A 20,690-nucleotide genomic window follows, 5' to 3' on the forward strand; every position below is an offset into this window, starting at 1 on the left:
TAGCATCTCTCACCTTGTGTTCCTGTGATTCAGTAAAATATGATCTGGATGGAATATCCAGTGAAAGTTAAGTATTTATACATTGCATCATGGAGTTGAGGAATGCCATGTCATGAATCAGAAAGGCCCCATTCAGTGATAAAAACACCATACACCCTTTCAGTCCTTGGGGCATAACAAAAGGATGGGATTACAGGGCAAGAGATCATTCCCGGTAACTGAGCTGCAGTTTTTCCTGTTTTAGAGCAGGCCATGTGACCTATTGTGAAGTCTGACCGGAGCCGAGTGTGACCTGGAGCAAAAGGTCCACTGTTTTCAATTCAGTCCCCCATTTTATTCCTTTTGCTGGAAATGTTTTGGGCTTTTCAATTTCAAATTCAAGTATGAGTGCTTCTTTTCTTTACTTTGAAGCATTTAATGTCTTAGAAATGGAAGAAAGTGATCAGAACACAAAATCTTATGTCAGACATAATGAATATAGTTCACTGGCATGAACACAAAGTGGTAATTTACAACCACTTACAACCACTTTGCAGCCATTTTTTCAGACTCTGCTTGATTCAGTCATTGTACATATTAAGTACAACATAATGTATGTCTGTTCTCTGTAAACTGGTATATCATTACTGAGAACATTTATAATGCATGATCTTCTAACATATTGATTAAACTAATGGACAGTTGGGCTCTTAAAAATTATGCACATCCTAAACTACCACCTCTTATTTTATAAAAGATTATTAGATGCATATGGGTTCATGAACATTCAAATTCATTCAAAATTTGACTTCAATCATTATAATGTGAAATACAAAGCTCTGGTCCTGGTCCATAAACATTTACATTCATATTCATATGTAAATATGGTGTACTACATATTTTTTGCAGACACCTTATCAAAGCAATGCATATACAGATCTTCCATGTATAGTGTAATAATAGCAGGTTATTAGAATACAGTTAAACTGCAGCCAACTACTCATTGTCAATAAGAGCACTATTGCAGACAGCGCTACATGCGAGTGGAATGTTTAGACTTCTATCGAAAATACGACGTAAACGTGGATATAACATATTTACAATGTTGTAAATATATCAAACATTTGCACACCATTCATTTTCCGAATTAATGATCCTACCACGCCCGCTGAGTGCACAAGAATCGGGGGGTCGTGTCCATCGTGAGGATGACGTCCTCTCACTTGCTCTAATTGGCGTAAACTCCATGGTCTCAGCGTGATCCTCCTCTAATCCCGCCTTTATTTCAATATTTTATCTACTATTGGTCAATATAGCTTGACCGACGTTTTAAAAGTATGATCTGATTGGACTTGCGCTCTAAAAGCCACGCCTCTTTTCAGGTTCGGTTGAGGCGAAGGCGAATCTTTTCTCCCTCCAACCCAAAGCGGATATAGCTTTCGCGGAGTAGCTGATTGGTACCGTTCTTCAAGGTGGGAACATTTTCTTACTTTTTTGCCTCGTCGTATATTAATCCCTACTCCAGTTATGTAATGTATTTGATAATGTTTGATCTTAGTGTTCGCTGCCAGGCATTATTTTGTAAAACTCCAGCCCTGTCAGACAGGAGTGCAGTCGTTAGCTGTCACAAGCTAACCAATTCAATTACACGCGCTATCAGGTGAACTGGACATTATTCAAAGCCAATGCAAATATTTGATATGTATTGGCATTATTTATCTTAAACGATGATTAAAACATATCTACACGAGCAGCGGACAGGTTTGCTGGAATTGACATGGAATCGTGGCGCTCGTCGTGGTCCATTAGTAGTTGGTTAGCCATCGGCTGGTTAATGGACAGTATTAGATTAGACAAGCGTGAGTAACTCGAGAAGGAGAAATTGATTTAATATCAAACATCTCTATTCTGTTTATTTTGAGAATTAAATAATATCAAACATATCTATTCTGTTTATTTTGAGAATTAAATAAAGAGGTTAATAGGAGAGTAGCGACCATGTGTATGGCTCTAAACCTCATGTAATATAAATTGAACAAAATATGTATTGTGTAGCATAATAACTCTTTTTTTGACAGGCTAAAAGCCGGGAAATATTATAAAAATACAATATTCATTAATCTGAACAAATTGCTGTGTCCCTTCTGAACATCTGATTGATTAAAACTGTCATAATTTATCCTCAGGTGCTCCTGGATTACTTCACCCTTACTGCTTTGGCCAGCCAGCTTCTCCTTTCCCCCTATACACACTGTTTTCTCTCCCTCCCCTCTTTGCTGGACTCGCCATTTCCCGGAGTTTAACGGCCGATTAAATCATGGATAAGACGGAGCTGATTCAGAAAGCCAAGCTGGCGGAGCAGGCGGAGCGCTACGATGACATGGCCGCGTGCATGAAGCAGGTGACGGAGCAGGGAGCCGAGCTCACCAACGAGGAGAGGAACCTGCTCTCTGTCGCCTACAAGAACGTCGTCGGGGCCCGGAGGTCGGCCTGGAGGGTTATCTCCAGTATTGAACAGAAAACCGAGGGCAACGACAAGAAGCTTCAGATGGTGAAGGAGTACAGGGAGAAGGTGGAGGCCGAATTACGCGATATTTGCAACGAAGTGTTGGTAAGGCTGTTCTCTATAATGCCCGAATGTACCCTCCATATTGACTATGCTCTAACTATTGACTCTCTATGCTAGATAAATATCGGCTTTAATTTACACTCGCTATTAGGGATGGGTATCGATTCAGGTGTCCCAATTCGATTCGATTCCGATTCACAAGATCTCAATTCGATTCGATTTCGGTAGTAGTAGTAGTTTCCAGGTACAGAAATTGAATAATCAAATGTAAAACAACATCGCATATAATCTTCTCTGTGCAAATTAAATAAAGGTTAATCCTTATTGAAGTTACAAGAATGTTATTCAGTGAAGAGCAGGGAGTGATATTCTCCTTTTTTTTGTAGTAGTAGTTTGATTAACAAAAACACAGACAGCTGCAGGAATATTATGTTGCTGTCACTTTAAAACTAATGTGCGGATCCAATAATGATACAATAATGTGTTTTCTCTACTAACCAGACTATGTTAACCTGGATACTCGCAATGGTAACATTTCGAGACAAATTTGTGTGAATTTCTGTTTATGCACAAGGAGAGGTGAAAGTGAATTCATTTTATTATTTGAAAGTTGTCTGAAGTGCGCTGCTGTGAGCGCTTCGAGTATGTAGGTTATGTTCAATGTTTGCGGAAATAAGTATGGAAAAATAGATTCATGGCTTTTGAGAATCGATGTTGAATCAACCACATAAAAAATCCCTGATTAATCGAAAAATCTGTTTTTTTTTTTGTGTTTTTTTTTGCAAATATACTGTAATAACTATATCCGAACTATACTCAATACTGACTCTGTATTGACTAGATATCTATACTTCTATATCCATACTCAGTACATCTATAATCTATACTGCCTCTTTATTTGCTAATCTGGCTATATAAAATGCTGTATACACACTTTGCTGGCTAAATACTAACTATACTAAATTTTGACACTCCGTATTACTCATTTAAAGTCACCATGAAATCATAATTCATAATTCTTATTTTTTGATGGAATATCACAGAATTTATTATAAATGATTTATCCATAAACATCATTATTTTTCAAATATGTAATCAAAATAATTTCCCCCTCCTTCTTCTAACAACATCTCTTCTCTGATGACATTTTTCGTGAGGACGGGACAGCCTGTCACTCACATGAGATCGCAGCAATAGCAAATAACAAGGATCCAGTCAATTCCCGATGGACAAAATCAAGTCCTGCCCTACGTTTTTTTCATGTTTGAGAAGCTGTTTCACTCGTAAATCACAATAAGGAAGAAAAGACTATTTCTTCCTTTTAATGCTGACTTTAAAGTTGGTTTAAAGCAAGCTTAAAAGTTGGTTTTAAGCAGGTTGCTGGAAAAAGAGGTTATTGTCCCATCCTCACGCCAGCAAACATGTCATCAGAGAAGAGATGTCATTGCAAGAGAGAGGGGAAGTTGTTTTGATTAAAGGTTACAAGATCACATGAATTGCATGGATACATCATGTATAATAAATACTGCAGTATTCCATAAAAAATGAGTAATAACTGCAAATTTTGATTTCATGGTGAGTTATTTTATATGCTGTTATGTCATTACTATTTTGAATGATCTTTCATTATATTTAACTTCTTTTAGCTTAACTTTTTTTCTGCCCTTGCTGACCTCTATGCATCAGTATTACATATGGACCATCATTATATATGGATAAACATATGGATCCTTTAAGGTTTAGCGATGATATGGAACTGGTTTTGAGCACCAGCAGGGATCAGTCACTGTTAGCAGTGTCATCGCTGGCAGTACATGGCAGACAAGCATTGAACCCAGTGGTTATGTTCCCCCCCTAACCTCATTGAATTAAGAAGAATCGTATTCATCTCAAAAGGAGTGCTGTGTTGAGCCGTGGCATATTTAGAGGAAAAAACAGCCGCATACAGTGTTCCAGTGTCTAGCTTGGCACCTCATCACAGTGCTCTTGTTGTAAGAGGCTCTCGTGGAACTATTAGAGAATTGATTCCTCCGAGAAATGGTGCAGAGAGCAAGAACCAAGCCTTCAGCTTCTCACAATCGATATGTATTGCAGGCAGAAGTACAGCATCTTTCTCTCTCTTCTCCCACAGGCTGTGACAGTGAGGTTCTGTGTCATCACTATTGGATTCCCACTGTCACTCCCCTGGTAGCCCAGTCATCTTATCAAACTTGTTGAAATTCTGCTGCAGTACACACAAGACTATTAATGTTATGTGATGAAATTGACAGTCTGACAAATAATTTAAAGAGATAGTTCACCTTAAAATAATAATTTTGTTTTCATTTGCTCCCCCTCATGTCATTCCAAACCTGTGTGACATTTTTTCTCCTGTGGAACACAAAATAGAAAAATGCGTTTTTATCCGTACACTGAAAGTCAATAGATCCAATAACGTTTCATATCAAAATAGCTTTTTTAGTTATCCACAGAATAAAGTCAGTCATGCATGTGTAGAACAAGGGACTGAAAATAATGTGACCAAGCCCTTTTAAAATGCTTTATTTTATTTCGAGAGAGAAAATATATTTGGTCTGCTGCATTTTCCTACTTTCGAAACATGAGTAAAGATTTTGAGAGAAAAACTAAAGATTCCAATGCAGTAATTAATGGGATATTGTTAATTAAATCTGGTGACCAGATCACAAGAGTGATGAGTGTTGTCTCTTATATTGCGAGAGCAGAATAAAAAAAAAAGAGCCTGCAACATTGCATTTGAAGAGACTGAAAGATTAGAAGTTCTTGTTAATTAGAAATACCAAGTGTTACACTTATTTACTGACAGATAAAATATATTGGGGTAGGGCATGATGGAAATGTACAACCCAGGCCATCATAGTGGTGGATAATGATAATTTTGTTGTGCAACCTCTGACTTTTTGACTTAAACTCAAGCTGGGCTTTATATTATAAAAGTTTGTCTGTTAAACCAGCTTGAAAGGAGCAAATAATTCTTCATAAACAGCTTTTTCTTGATAATGAAGAGTTTTGCTTATCAGTTCAGCTTACATTATCTGCATCTTTCTTCACAGGTCTAACAAAGGAGCTTTTACCATTGTCACATGCTGCAGATAGAAAATATTTGTGGTTAGAAACAAATGACCTCAGTTACTAAAAGTAGCCTTTAAGACAGTTTCCGTGGCGATGCATTGCCTTGCAGTTGACTGTTGTAGTGTGCTCTGTTTTTTAATAGCGTGGTTTGTTTCAGGATTGTGTTTTGCTAATCCGTCTGACTGTGTGGAGTGGTATTCTTAACATGAGGGGCCCATCCTGTAATGGAGAGTCATTGTGTGCATGCATACTGTAGGCTATATGTCACACAAGGTGGCAGGAAATGGACGTGCACATCATCGTGTCAGCCACTGTTTTCTCTGCATCTCTTTATGCTGAAGAGAACGGGAAGAAGGGCATTAAAAGAGGTGGTTTCCTGTCAGACAAAAAAAGGAGAGTGCGCGAAGAGAGGAAGGTCAGAGGCCGCTGACACACAGGGAGGATATCCATTGGAGTGTCGAGTAAAGGTCATGACTCTATGAAGTCTCTCTTTGTGTAAAGGGTGACTATCATAGGTCAAGATTTGGTTGGTTAGCATGGCCCAGTTCGCCCCTGCTGGTAGGTTCTGTAACTACACCATGTGACTTCAAATGGGTCTTTGTCCATTGCTTGCTATTCAAAAGTAGCTATGTATTTGTCAATGTTGTTATTAACTAAAACTATTACAAATAATTTGTAAATTGAAGAAAAAAAAACTAAATAAATTATAATTACTAGATAAAAAAATGTAATGAAATTAGAAATATCTTTAGCAACTAACTGCAAAAAGTAAGTTGTAGTAAGTACACCAATTACTAAAACTAAAATAGAATAAAAAATAAATAAAGCAATATCGAAATCATATTATTTATATAGAGGGTATCTAGTGTTGTAAAAAGTACCAATTTTAAAAATGTGATGCTTTGAGCTCATACACCTCTGATTGGCCATTGTGTTCAGAAATCTGTACTTTTGACAACACTAGCATTGACATCACTTTCCCACCAGAACACGGACTCAGCCGGACTGAGTGGCAAAACATCCTGCAACATAACTGGATTTAATATGAAAAACTGCGAAAACGGGAGTAAAACAAATGATCATCTTCTTAAATCAAAGGCAGTTGGACTCGACAGTGTTCCTTACAACTTACCAAAGAACCAGTGGTCCATGGATTTCGACGGAGGGGAAATACATAAAGCAAAGCCTGTCAATGCTTTATCGTTAAAGGTGCCCTAGATTATGTTTTTAAAAGATGTAATATAAGTCTAAGGTGTCCCCTGAATGTGTCTGTGAAGTTTCAGCTCAAAATACCCCATAGAGTTTTTTTTAATTAATTTTTTTAACTGCCTATTTTGGGGCATCATTATAAACGTGCCGATTTTATGCTGCGGCCCCTTTAAATCCCGTGCTCTCCGCCCACAGAGCTCGCGCTTGCCTTAAACAGTGCCTTAACAAAGTTTACACAGCTAATATAACCCTCAAAATGGATCTTTACAAAGTGTTCGTCATGCATGCGTCGGATTATGTGAGTATTGTATACTGTTATATTGTTTACTTCTGATTTTGAATGAGTTTGATAGTGCTCCGTGGCTAACGGCTAATGCTACACTGTTGGAGAGATTTATAAAGAATGGAGTTGTGTTTATGAATTATACAGACTGCAAGTGTTTAAAAATGAAAATAGCGACGGCTCTCTTGTCTCCGTGAATACAGTAATAAACGATACTTTAACCACATTTAACAGTACATTAGCAACATGCTAACGAAACATTTAGAAAGACAGTTTACAAATATCACTAAAAATATCATGTTATCATGGATCATGTCAGTTATTATTGCTCCATCTGCCATTTTTCGCTATTGTTCTTGCTTGCTTACCTAGTCTGATGATTTGGTTGTGCACAGATCCAGACGTTAATACTGGCTGCCCTTGTCTAATGCCTTTTATAATGTTGGAAACGTGGGCTGGCATATGCAAATATTGGGGGCGTACACCCCGACTGTTACGTAACAGTCGGTGTTATGTTGAGATTCGCCTGTTCTTCGGAGGTCTTTTAAACAAATGAGATTTATATAAGAAGGAGGAAACAATGGAGTTTGAGACTCACTGTATGTCATTTCCATGTACTGAACTCTTGTTATTTAACTATGCCAAGATAAATTCAATTTTTCATTTGAGGGCACCTTTAATAAATTTGACTTGACAGCGCTGGGTTGTACTTCCAGATTGGATAAAAGTGACCAGGACATCAATGGATATTCTGGTTTTTAATACATTTTGTAGAATCTTTTAAAAGATATCTTGATAACTGTCAACTGTTACCATCAGGCAGATGATATAGAGTTCCACTTTGTGAACTGAACTCCTTTGTGCTCCTATCTATTTATCTATACTTGCTTTGTAAGGAAAACCGGGTTTGTCTAACATTATCTAACCATCCCCCTTTGTAGAACATAAGGCTCATCATAATGGATGTTTTTTTTAATAAACGCTGGATCAATTGCAAGTCTCTTTCACATTTTAGATGTGATTTTTGTGTCTTTTGCGGCATTCAGGCTGAACACCAACGCTTCCACTGTCTTTTTACCACTCAGTATGTAACACTTAGGATGTAACTGCAGTGACTCCCACCTACAAATACTACTAAAATAACACTGATATAATCTGTCTTGCAAATGACTTTTAAATCAAAACAGAGGGGCTAATTTCTATTTAAGTGTGTTTTAATGTGAATGGTGTGGAAACGCTGAACGCTGCTGGTTCAAGCAAAACAAGCCATGACCTTTCACAATTTTGCCCTTGAAGAAGGCACTTAACCTCAGGTTCCTTCAGGGGAAATGACTAGTTATTTGTTTCCATTATGTTTGGCTGTTAGTGTTATGCAACTTAGAGTCATGCTAGTTTCATCATCAGACTTCCACAGATTGCTCAAAGATGCATCAAAATCTACATCTTTGACCATCACTACACTTTGCAGGGGACTTGGGATCAGTCCCTTTACTTCAGCTGGACTGAAGTGTTCATGGCTGCATCAGTTCTCTGCTCTCATTATCAAATCCTGTTCCTGTTCCTTTTCTTAAGGTGGTACCAGCCAGATTACTGGATGGTAAACAGGAAAGTGATCCCTGGCTTCATAGACATTAGAGCTGTGCTGATTATCAGTTAGACAGATTAATGTGGACAGTGGGGTTAAATGTCACGCTTGCTTTACTGACATTTGACATTTTAAGTTTAGTTGCTTTTAACAGCAGGCAGTAAACACTGATGTTTAAACTTTAACTTGCATTAGGAGATTAAAAACGAGAGTGTTATTTATTTATTTTTTATCTTTCCTAATGTTACATAAAGGTTTTTTTCCCATTGATGCTTGATTGCTGGAATGAATTGATGGCATGATATCTGAATGTGGTAGTCTGCATAAAACAGACTAATGTTCAAAAAGTAGCTAAATAGTTGGAGCATATTTGTAATATATATATATATATATATATATATATATATATATATATATATATATATATATATATATAATATATAATTGAAATAAATTTTGAAAAAAATTAAATAAACTGACAAGCTACGCAATATCGCGTTCATTATCGCAGATGAATCGCCTTCGATAATGAACGCGATATTGCGTAGCTTGTCAGTGAACTACGGCTCTGTCTATTAAATGCCGCTCCATTTGAAAGCATGTGATGGCGATTTAGCGGTAATCAGGGAACCGGCTTTACTTACGAAATGCGCGTGACAATTGCATGCGATATATCGCCCAGCCCTAACTCCCGGTACTACAGAAATGCGGGTATCGTCACATTTTCAAATTTCTGTACCGACTTGGTACCGAAGTACTTGTACTTTTGACAACACTACTATGCAAGTACACATTAAAATGATCAAAAGAGCTAGTAAAGACACTTATAATTTTACAAAAGATTTATTTTTCAAATACATTTTCTGTTCTTCAAAGAGTCTTGGAAACAATAGATCACTGTTTCTACAAATCTTTTAAGCAGAACAACAGTTTTCAACATTGATAATAATAATAATAATAAGAAGAAGAAGAAATCTTGAGCAGCAAATCGGCATAATAGAATGATTTCTGAAGGATCATGTGGCACTGAAACCTGGAGTAATGGCTGCTGAAAATGCAGCTCTGCCATCACAGGTATTAATTATATATAATAGAAAATCTAAGTTTTATCTCATTCAGGTTACAGTAGCTGTTTCTGAGTGTTTTTTTTTTTTTTTTTTTGTTCACGCAAGATTGCTTGTATGTGGTTTCGCTTTCTTCTGTTCCAAAACACCCCAAAAGTGACCTTTATTCCATCAACATTTAGTTAATCTTCAGGTCACACATTTACATGCTTTATGCTTGTTAAACATCTGTGAAAAAGTCCAGAAAGCATTACTATTTCTTCACTATGAACATTGTAAGGTTTCTTTTTTTATTACCCCTGACAGTGGATTTTATGTTCTGACACATCCGTGTCTGTGTTGTCATGAAGGGGGAGGGTGTGTGTGGGTGTGGGTGTGTGTGTGTGTGTGTGTGTGTTGCAGTGCTCAGGCTTGCTGTTAAATCAGGCATTAGGAAGCACATGTGATGTGGCTGCTGCTCTGACTGTGTAATCGCAGGGTCATGTGGGGCCAGAGTATCATGACAGCCCTCTTTAGACTAAATGCACTTATATCAGTCTTTTACTTTTTAATTTCTCCATTTGTTCTTTTTTCCATTTTCCTCTCTCTTTAGTTTCCTTTTTAAAAAACATTTTTCTTTTTTCCTTCTAATTTTCTTTCACATTAGGGAAGTGAACAAAGTTTAGTTCAGCAGATCTAAAATGACAGGCTGAGCAATGAAAGAGCAAGGCTGTCACACAGGAAGTCTGCACCATTCTGTGCTTTACAGTTGTGTGTTTGCGTGGTTTGTCTAACAGCCCCACTGAACCACCAACGCCCAGAATGTTGTAAACTGGGGAAGATGCTGAATATCAGTGCACTGGCCTCAAACTGGTTGTGGAAAAGAATTTGATTTCTCAGTATAAAATACACCAGACTGAATATTTCACATTTACAGTCCCATAAAACTGCAGCCATTTCCACCTTAATTAGTTCATTGTAACCGTTTTGTTTAAAGTAGATAAACAAGCTCTCTATCTGTTTTTCCTTACACATCCTCTCTCTTCCCACCCTCAGGGACTGCTGGGCAAATATTTGATCGAGAACTCAACAAATGCTGAAAGCAAAGTCTTCTATTTAAAGATGAAGGGTGACTACTACAGATATCTTGCGGAGGTTGCCTCTGGAGATGACAGGAAGGGTAAGTGCCTTAATGCATTTCTTACTATCAGGAAAGGGTGTATATGCCTGTTATTTTCTTAATAATGCATTTAGAGCTGCACGATTCTGGATAAAATCGTTAAAATAAAGATCACAGATCTCCCACGATTCTGAATAGACCGCTAAACAAAATAACGTCTTTTATCACAGGTTCTGACAATGTATTTGCTGCAGTCTATTTAAAAAATAATTCATTTGAAATTATAAAAAAAAAAAAATCAGTTTGAATGAATGATTCAATGACTCACTCATTAATACTTCATTAATACTTCACTTGTTTAATAACTGGATGAATCAGTGTTTTTGAATGAATGATTCAATGACAAATACATTTTTTAACAGTTACTTGTTGCCACCTACTGGTGTAATGATGTAATTGATGCAATCCTTATTTGAAGCATTACTTTTAAAAGCTGACAACTTGAAGGATCACTTACTGAAGCTACAGTAGACATTAGTGTTTATGTCGGAACTATAAACTTTTATCCCAGTACTTCTGTAATAATGAAATTATTGACCAGGGTTTCTGCAGCTCCTAAAAAGTTTTTAAAATGGTAGTTCCCCCAAAAATTTAATTTCTGTCATTAAGTACTCACCCTCATGTCGTTCCACACCTTCGTTCATCTTCGGAACACAAATGAAGATATTTTTGATGAAATCCGAGGGTATCTGATCCAAACATAGGCAGCGCGTCATTGCACCTTTCGACATCCAGAAAGGTAGTTTAAAAACATGGTTAAAATAGTCAACGTGACTTCAGTGGTTCAACCTTAATGTTATGAAGCGACGAGAATACTTTTTGTGTGCAAAAACAAAAATAATGAATTTATCCAACAATGTGAACCTTTGTCGTACGTAGAGAACTCGGTGCAGACTTCCTTGTTTATATCCGAATTGGGGATGGGCATTTTTGGCAATTTTTAATTTCGATCATCGATTGGTTTAAAAAAAAAAAAACTGTGAAAATGAAAATGAATGTTAAAAATATGACATGAAACCTGTCAATGAACTCATGATTAGAACACTGTTATTTATGATTATGATGCAGCAGTGTTATTAATAGAGAAGCGTCTAAAAGGAATAGCTGCCTGAGCTGGAGAGTGACTTTATGCCAATAAACTGAAGCCCATTCTATGGAACATCCTATGATATTAATCTGATAACTTAGATACTTAAAACAGACGCAACATTACAACTGGTATCTGCACAAAAGGATGCAAATGCCAGTGAACTTTAAGTTACACGCTATAGCGAGAGAGAGAGCTCCCGCTGTGACGCACTTTCATGACAGCGCGCTGAAACGCGTGCTAAATTTACTGTAGATTTCTATAATGTTGTCATTATAATGCTATGTTTATGGCAGATTTGTGCTATATTTTCATCTACATTATTGAGATCATAAATTCCTGTGCGTTTTCGAAACCATATGAATTATTCAAATTAGTCTGTGCCATTGCAAATATGATGAAAAAAGCACTGCTGCATTATTATAACATCAGTATTTTTATTTATTTTATTTTAAAGAAACATCTAAAAGCAATGTGCCTGTCTCAAATAACTCAGATATCGGGCATTGTATTTGAGCATGAAACTAAACACTGATATGCAGCGCATTCAGCATGTTAATAAATGTTGATATCCCAACACATCCTATGTTAGATGAATCAGATGTAGCTATTACAACTTTCATCTGCAAAAAGTTCGCGAATGCAAATGTGAGATTGACCGAAAGTGTAATTCTGATTGCGCTTTAAAAACACAGCCAATGAAATTAAAGAACAACAAATTCACTAGTGCACATCCCTAGTCCGAATGCCGGCTTATTATTGGCCGGATCCTGTGTCAGCATCGCATGCATGCATTGTGCTGCTCACGTGTTCAGCTTCGGCCAATAATGAGCCAGGATTCAGACGTAAACAAGGAAGCCTGCACTGAGTTCACTATGTATGACAACAGTTATTTTTGTTTTGTTTTTGCGCTACCTTTCTGGACATCAAAGGTGCAGTGACGTTGCTGCCTATGTGTGGATCAGATACCCTCGGATTTCATCAAAAATAACTTAATTTGTGTTCCGAAGATGAATTGTCTTACGGGTGTGGAATGACAATTTCAATTTTTGGGTGAACTAACCCAAAAACTACCCTGTCCTTTCACAAATTAAGGCTTTAAAAAGATCTTGAATCAGAGCAGAAACTCTTAGGCCCTGTTTCACAGACAGGGCTTAGACTAAGCCAGGATTAGGCTTTCGTCCTTTTCGTTTTCATAGGACTTTTAAGTAGCTTTTATAAATGTGTCTTAGAAAAAACATTACTGGTGTTCATCTTGAGACAAAACAATGGCACCGATATATTTTAAGGATGTGTCAGTGGAAGTTGATTTTAGTTAGAACAGCTCAAACATGTATTTTAGTCTGGGACTAGCTTAAGCCTTGTCTGTGAAACCAGGGGATTAATTCATAAAGTCATGGCATTAAATGTTGCATGCATTGCAACAAAATAATATCTTCCTCAGTATATTTGTCCTGTTTTCCAACACAAATATTTAAATCTTTAAAGGTGCCTAAGAATGCTTTTTCACAAGATGTAATATAAGTCTAAGGTGTCCCCTGAATGTGTCTGTGAAGTTTCAGCTCAAAATACCCCATAGATTTTTTTTAAATTAATTTTTTTAACTGCCTATTTTGGGGCATCATTAACCTAGTCTGTTGATTCACCTGTGCAGATCCAGACGTTACTGGCTGCCCTTGTCTAATGCCTTTCATAATGTTGGGAACATGGGCTGGCATATGCAAATATTGGGGCGTACACCCCGACTGTTACGTAACAGTCGGTGTTATGTTGAGATCCGCATGTTTTCCGGAAGTCTTTTAAACAAATGAGATTTACATAAGAAAGAGAAAGCAATGGAGTTTGAAACTCAATGTATGTCTTTTCCATGTACTGAACTCTTGTTATTCAACTATGCCGAGGTAAATTCAAATTTTGAATCTAGGGCACCTTTAAATCAAGATACATTTACTTGAGATACAAATGTAAAATTAAGTCTTGAAAAAATGAACAAAATGAAGTGAGTTTATTCTTAAAAACACTCATCCTACTTCCTTTTACTATTTTTATACAATTTCCGGTTCATCGACATCCCATAATAATCATCAACAGCCCATAATAGCTGACGTGTGTAAATAATTTTTAATTGGAAACATCTTATCTAACTCCCTAACTTCTTTCCAGCTAACTGACCTTGATGGCAGAAAGAGTCATCATTCTCAAGTTGTTTCTCACAGAAACTGTAGATTAGCTTTGCAACATAAAAGAAAAATGGAAAAGCATACAAAACAACTTTTTTTTTACCAAATGTATGACAGAAAAGTAACCCAGTACTTGGGCATAAAAATAAAATGTAACATGTATATCTTCATGCTCATCAACCAAAATCTAATGTTTACATGTATGGCATAACCTCCATTGGGCAGCGACCTGCTTGAAACCTTCAGTTCGTCCCCTTAATACATTCTTAGACAGTTAGCACTCTTTTGAAAACTCCTGTCAGAAACGTCATATCTTGAAAAAAACAAAAAAAAACAAAAACAATAAAAGACAGAAAATGTGATTCCAATACATGCAATGGTTACGTACATATATCTATGTCAACAATCAAATTACATTTTTCTCATTATTTAAAGGTTATGCAAAAATCATATAAGGAAATCTATGTAACTCATGTAAGATTAATAAAATTAATCCTGTATAAGCAATAACATTGATTGAATACACATAAAAAAGAAAATATCTCTTCCATTAGGTGCAATAGTTTACTTACTTCATTATTAATTTAATTATTTATTAATTGTATTATTTACTTTGTTTTATCACAGGAAATTAGAATCTTTTTCTGTCATTTTGTGAGCAAAGATGGAGTTGGTGATGAAGAAAAATGTCATATCTTAAAGAAATATTTCACACATAAGGCGAGCCCATGGATATCACACATGCAATATGCAAACTTTGCACAAGAGTTATGCTGGTGAAGGAGTCTCAAACCACAGTCAATTATTTCCTGAAAGTGAAAGCAAAAACTGACCGAGCTTTTGGCATCTTACACTGCACGATGCATTCATTCTCTCAGACACAAGAGCTGAATCTACCTCAATGCTGAGAATGGCCTCATATTTAAGCACAAATGTTTCCATCTCTGATGTGAATTAAATAAATTCAATCTGTATTTGGGAAACCATGTCAGTGCTGCATCTTGTGCTTTGCTCTAGGCTAAATTGGGTTTGTGGGCTTCAAATTCAAGATGAATGAGTTTGGGTTCTGTGCAGAGTATTTAGCTGCCTTAGGCCATCTTCTACACCCTCTTCAAGTCAGCTGCTTGTCCTTCTGGGAGACAGTCTTCTGGGGTTTTTATTCCCCTTCTGGCAGGCTACAGAACAGGGGCAGTCATGGAGAACCAGTTTAAAATATGCCTCCTCTAATATGTTTCCAAGCATCTTATACTATATTTCACCATCTTGATCTTTAATCAAAGACCTTAAGGGTTTTTTTTTTTCTCTCTCTCTCTCTCTCTCTCTCTCTCTCTCTCTCTCTCTCTCTCTCTCTCTCTCTCTCTCTCTCTCTCTCTCTCTCTCTCTCTCTCTCTCTCTCTCTCTCTCTCTCTCTCTCTCTCTCGCTCGCTCTCTGATTTAAAATGAATGCCTGTTTTTGTACATTGTGTTTTAGATGTCTTCAGATTTTACCAAAGCATTTTGTAATTGATAATGCTTAGGTATGTTCATACTTATGCCATCAGTCTGTTGTATTAAAGGGTTAGTTCACCCAAAAATTAAAAATTCTGTCATTAATTACCCTCATGTTCCACTTTTGAAGTTCCGCAAGAACCAATGAGATTTGTTCTCTCATGTCAAGTAAGTGCAGTTGGGCTTCTGTTTATGTTCGGTGATCAATGTTTTTATGTGAATAAAAGCCTAAATTCAATCTGTTCGTCATATTAAGCGATCGTGATTCTTAAGAAAATTTGGACCAAACCGCTCGATTTATTTGGATTAGTTTTACGATCTCTTTATGAACTTTTTAAAGCATCAAAGTCGTAAGTGGTAGTTGCGTGGACTGTCAATGGAAGGACAGAAATTGCTCAGATTTTATTAAAAATACCTTAATTTTTGTTCCCAAGATGAACGATAGTCTTTGGTTTAGAATGACATGAGGCTGAGTATGTAACAGAATTTTCATTTTTGGGTGCAAACTTTGAAAGCAGTGATTCTCAAATAGGGGGCCAGGGCTCATTACGGGGTCTCAGCAAACTTCTGATCTTAAAGTCTGAAAATTATGTAGTTGTGTTAACAAAGTCTTATTAAAATGCTAAATGCTTTTTGTCCTTACAGAAACGATAACCAACTCTCAAGGCGCCTACCAGGATGCATTTGACATCAGTAAGAAGGAGATGCAGCCCACACACCCCATTCGTCTGGGACTGGCTCTCAACTTCTCCGTCTTCTACTATGAGATCCTCAACTCTCCTGAGCAGGCCTGCGCTTTGGCCAAACAAGTAGGATTTTAGATGACAGCATCACTCTGTTGCTATTTATTAAACCTATTTATCAGGAATAATTAATTTAATCTGTAAATTATTCTCATGTTGTTCCAAACCCAAAAGACTTTGGTTAATCTTTTGAAAAACAAATTAAGATATTTGTAATGAAACCTGAGAGGTTTCTGTCCATTGAGATTCCAGGTAATCAAAATTTTGAAGATCCAAAAAGGTCATAAAGCGCCATAAAACAAATTCATATGAATTGAGTGGATTATTCCAAGTCTTAGGAAAATATACAATCACTTTATTTGATGAACAGATTTAATTTAGGCTTTTATTTACATCTAAACAATGATCATACATAGGGCTGGACGATTATGGCCTAAAATCAAAACCTCGATTAATTGAACATTGTACCTCAATTACGATTAATGAACGATTATTTATTTATTTATTTTTTTGCCCTCATAGTTCACTGACACTGTACTGTAAATATGATTGACTATTAAAGGTGGGAAAGGTTATTTTTTCCTATTGAAAGAGTGATTTGACAGCTTGCTATCAGCAGTTATTTTATCTATGGTTTGTAACATTTCTTACAGATTTCTGCTCATTGTAAATAGGGCTGGGCGATATATCGCATGCAATTGTCACGCGCATTTCGTAAGTAAAGCCAGTTCCCTGATTACCGCTAAATCGCCATCACCTGCTTTCAGAGCCGTAGTTCACTGACAAGCTACGCAATATCGCGTTCATTATTGAAGGCGATGCATCTAATTGTAAATCAGATAAAGATAAATTAGCACGTACCAGTGTGTGATTGCGTTGTGAATTAGTCATACCGTCTCTCTATTAATTGTGAAGCTGTGGGTTGTAAATAGTTCCTTCAGAAGTAGAAAAATATATGCTATAATAAGTTTTGAGTTTCTAAGCTACTTTAGTGATAAATCACAGGACAGCGCTGACAACTAGTTTCTGCGTTCATTGTGTTAGTGCCACAATGTAGCTATGCGAGCACAGTAGCTCGAAATAATGCACATCCAATTGCATAAAATCGCTTGAATGTCCAAACTGGCAAACCTTAAAACAAATACAACTGACAAAGTTAAGTGAAGACGCAAGGCTCACCGCTCACGCGCCATCACTATGTGTTGAACCGGCGTTCACCTCCGTGTTGCTTTTATGCCACTGACTGGATGGGGCGGAGTCACGTGGCTACATACGCTGTAGTATGTTTTTAAGGGGGAAGTATTAACAAGATTAAAAAAACGAAATAACCGACATGGCAAAATTGCATCGGTTAGAGGTTCTGAATTTCGGTTTCGATTACTTTTCGATTAATCGTCCAGCCTTAATCATACATGGGGCTCATCACATTTGTTAAACACAGCATGATGTGTGAGAACCAATGATGTGTTTTAGTGTGTGGTGTATTTGTTTATCTGTTCATCATATAAAGCGATCATATCTCTTCAAGTGGCAAACATCTTGGGCTTCATTAAAGGGTTAGTTCACCCAAAAATGAAAATTGTCATTTATTACTCACCCTCATGCCGTTCTTCGTTCATCTTCGGAACACAAATTAAGATATTTTGATGAAATCCGATGGCTCAGTGAGGCCTCTATAGACAGCAATGCCATTGAAAATCTCAAGATCCATAAAGGTACTAAAAACATATTTAAAACGGTTCATGTGAGTTCAGTGGTTCAACCTTAATATTATAAAGTGACGAGAATACTTTTTGTGCGCCAAAAAGATTGAGATTTTCAATGGCATTGCTGTATATAGAGGCCTCACTGAGCCATCGGATTTAATCAGAATATCTTAATTTGTGTTCCAAATATGAATGAAGGTCTTACGGGTGTGGAACGACACGAGGATGAGTAATAAATGACATTATTTTCATTTTTGGGTGAGCTAAAACTAAATACTTTAAAAGTATTTTTGTTTCAAAGATTTAACAAAGTCTTATGGGTTTGGAATGGCATTGAGGGTGAGTAAATGATGACAGTTTATATTTGTGGATGGACACTCCCTTTTAATGGTAACTTTTTCCAACATATCAGCTTCTAGCTTGACCAATAATGAGTTTAGGGTGGGACTACTTGTAATAAGCTGTTGATTTGGGAATTTTCTCAAAACAATGCCAGAAGGGATTAGGGCCATTTTTTTTTAGGTGGTGGTAGTTACTTCACCTACAATTAAACCTTTAACTCAGTGAAAGGGAAATTCCTATGGAAATTTTACCCACCTGTCCTTCTGGATTTGTATACTTTCCTCAAGCTTTGAATTTCATCAGGCACGTGGTTCACATACCATGGGCTTGACTGTTCGTTCACATACCTGAACTTATTGTGGCCTTGTGCTTGCAGGCCTTTGATGAAGCCATTGCAGAGCTGGATACACTGAATGAAGACTCGTACAAAGACAGCACACTTATCATGCAGCTGCTTAGAGACAACCTCACAGTGAGTTACAAACAGTCATACTGACCCTACAAAAATAGTCTTCTCTGAGACTGTGGAATGAAGTTATATCACAATCATTTATATTTATAGTTCAAAGTGTAGATGTTCAATATTCAAGCACACATTTTTGTCCCCCCTTTTTTTAAATCAGTTATGGACCTCTGACAACGCTGCAGATGAGGGCGAAGGAGGAGACGGAGGAGAGAACTAAACGCCCACATCTTCTCTCCACAGATTAAAGAAAGAATCCTGGAAAAAGACAACTTTTTACACTTCTTCATTCCTTATTGTTTCACTTATGATTATTCTAGCCATGTAAAAGCCCATGATCATTACCAATGAGCTGTGAGTGTGGGAATTCCAATCGGTCTGTTTTTTTTTTTTTCTCTCTCTCTCTCTCTCCATTTTCCACCACCCGGCTTGTGGTTGTAATGAAAGTAAATATTAAGTTAAAGTAACATCTCCATTCCTCAGTTTTGTGTTTTTGTCCTTTTGGCCTTCATAATGTGCAGTGTCTGCTGTAGAAAAGTATTAGCCTCACATAAAATCAATTGTCCTTTAATTGTGACAGCGACTAGTGTGTATATTCTGGTAAACTGAAATATTGGAAGTGTCGCTCACAAAATGCAGAGCGTTTTGCCTCAAGCATGGCTAGTTCCTGTCCTGCTATATCACCTTCCATTATACATCTCTCTAGGGAAATTAACATACACTTGAATGAGATAAATGTCTTGTTGACTGTCATAGTGTTGGCTTAAAATGAGCCTGTGCTTTAGTATTGATAGCAAGATGGCTGTTTTCTGATGTACCAAGTCAGCTAGCATTGCTCAGCCAAGTATGCACTTTCCATAGACCATTTGAATCATGTCTTCATCTTGAAGGTCACGAAACACTCCTGCCTGGTTATGGTTTTCACTTTAACGTGTTACCTTGCGATGGCTTGTGATGATTAAAAAATAAAAAGATGAAAAAAATATCATGCATGCCCATTTTTCAATATACACTGGAATGGGAACCAATACTGCATACATGTTCCACAGTTTGGTTAAGTACTTTTCATTGCAGGTTTATGCACATGTTGAGAGGATGTTTGATTTGTCAAGTGATGTCAATAGTTATTTGGACCACTGTTGTGTTTTTGCTAATCATTGACTGTAGTCCCCCAAAGCCTTGTGAAAATGTACAAGCCCTACATAACAGCTATGTAACCTGAATTAAAATGACCATTTTATAAACCATACAGTTTTGTCTTGAAATTTGTTTTATGTCAGTCTGTCCTGGTGACTTTTTTTATGTTCTTTGTGAGATGATGTAATGCATTTTCTGTAGTATTCTGTAGACTAAAGATCCCATGAAATTGCTTTAGAATGTATTTCCTGTTAAAATAGAAAGTTTGTTTGTCCCTTCTTTTTTAGCCAGCAGTACTTTACATTACATGACTTTGCAGAAATGTCTAATTATAATCACATATTTTCATTCTAGAATGAAAATGATTGGTCAAAATGATTGAGTGCAGGATGAGTCATCAGTATTTTTTAGTCCATTTTCCAGAAGAGGAAACCATACATAATAATGGTTAAGTGTAAATATTACAGCACATTTGGATTGTTTTCTCCTTCACACTGTCATAGATGGTTTAAATGTTCTTAGATAGCCTAATAATTACTACTTGTGCAAATCAATGTAATTATTTTAGTTTGTGGTAATAGCTTCTTAAATAAAAGACTTATAGCT

The 20,690-nt window shown here is 36.7% G+C and overlaps 1 protein-coding gene across 2 annotated transcripts; it reads left to right on the forward strand.

Moving 5' to 3' along the window:
- The first annotated feature begins 1,318 nt into the window (after positions 1-1,318).
- On the forward strand, positions 1,319-20,196 carry ywhaqa (tyrosine 3-monooxygenase/tryptophan 5-monooxygenase activation protein, theta polypeptide a). 2 transcript variants are annotated; one of them, XM_048206354.1, is made up of 6 exons: positions 1,319-1,451; positions 2,166-2,590; positions 10,815-10,938; positions 16,339-16,502; positions 18,861-18,956; positions 19,108-20,196. In XM_048206354.1, the coding sequence occupies exons 2-6, from the start codon at positions 2,297-2,299 to the stop codon at positions 19,165-19,167; spliced, it is 738 nt and encodes a 245-aa protein (XP_048062311.1). In that variant the 5' UTR covers positions 1,319-1,451; positions 2,166-2,296; the 3' UTR covers positions 19,168-20,196. The 2 variants fall into 2 exon arrangements, with proteins under 2 accessions (XP_048062311.1, XP_048062312.1); XM_048206355.1 differs by lacking the exon at positions 1,319-1,451 and adding an exon at positions 1,531-1,639.
- Positions 20,197-20,690: the final 494 nt, after the last annotated feature.

This window comes from Megalobrama amblycephala, linkage group LG11 (genome assembly GCF_018812025.1).
Source record: "Megalobrama amblycephala isolate DHTTF-2021 linkage group LG11, ASM1881202v1, whole genome shotgun sequence".
Classification (NCBI taxonomy): domain Eukaryota; kingdom Metazoa; phylum Chordata; class Actinopteri; order Cypriniformes; family Xenocyprididae; genus Megalobrama; species Megalobrama amblycephala.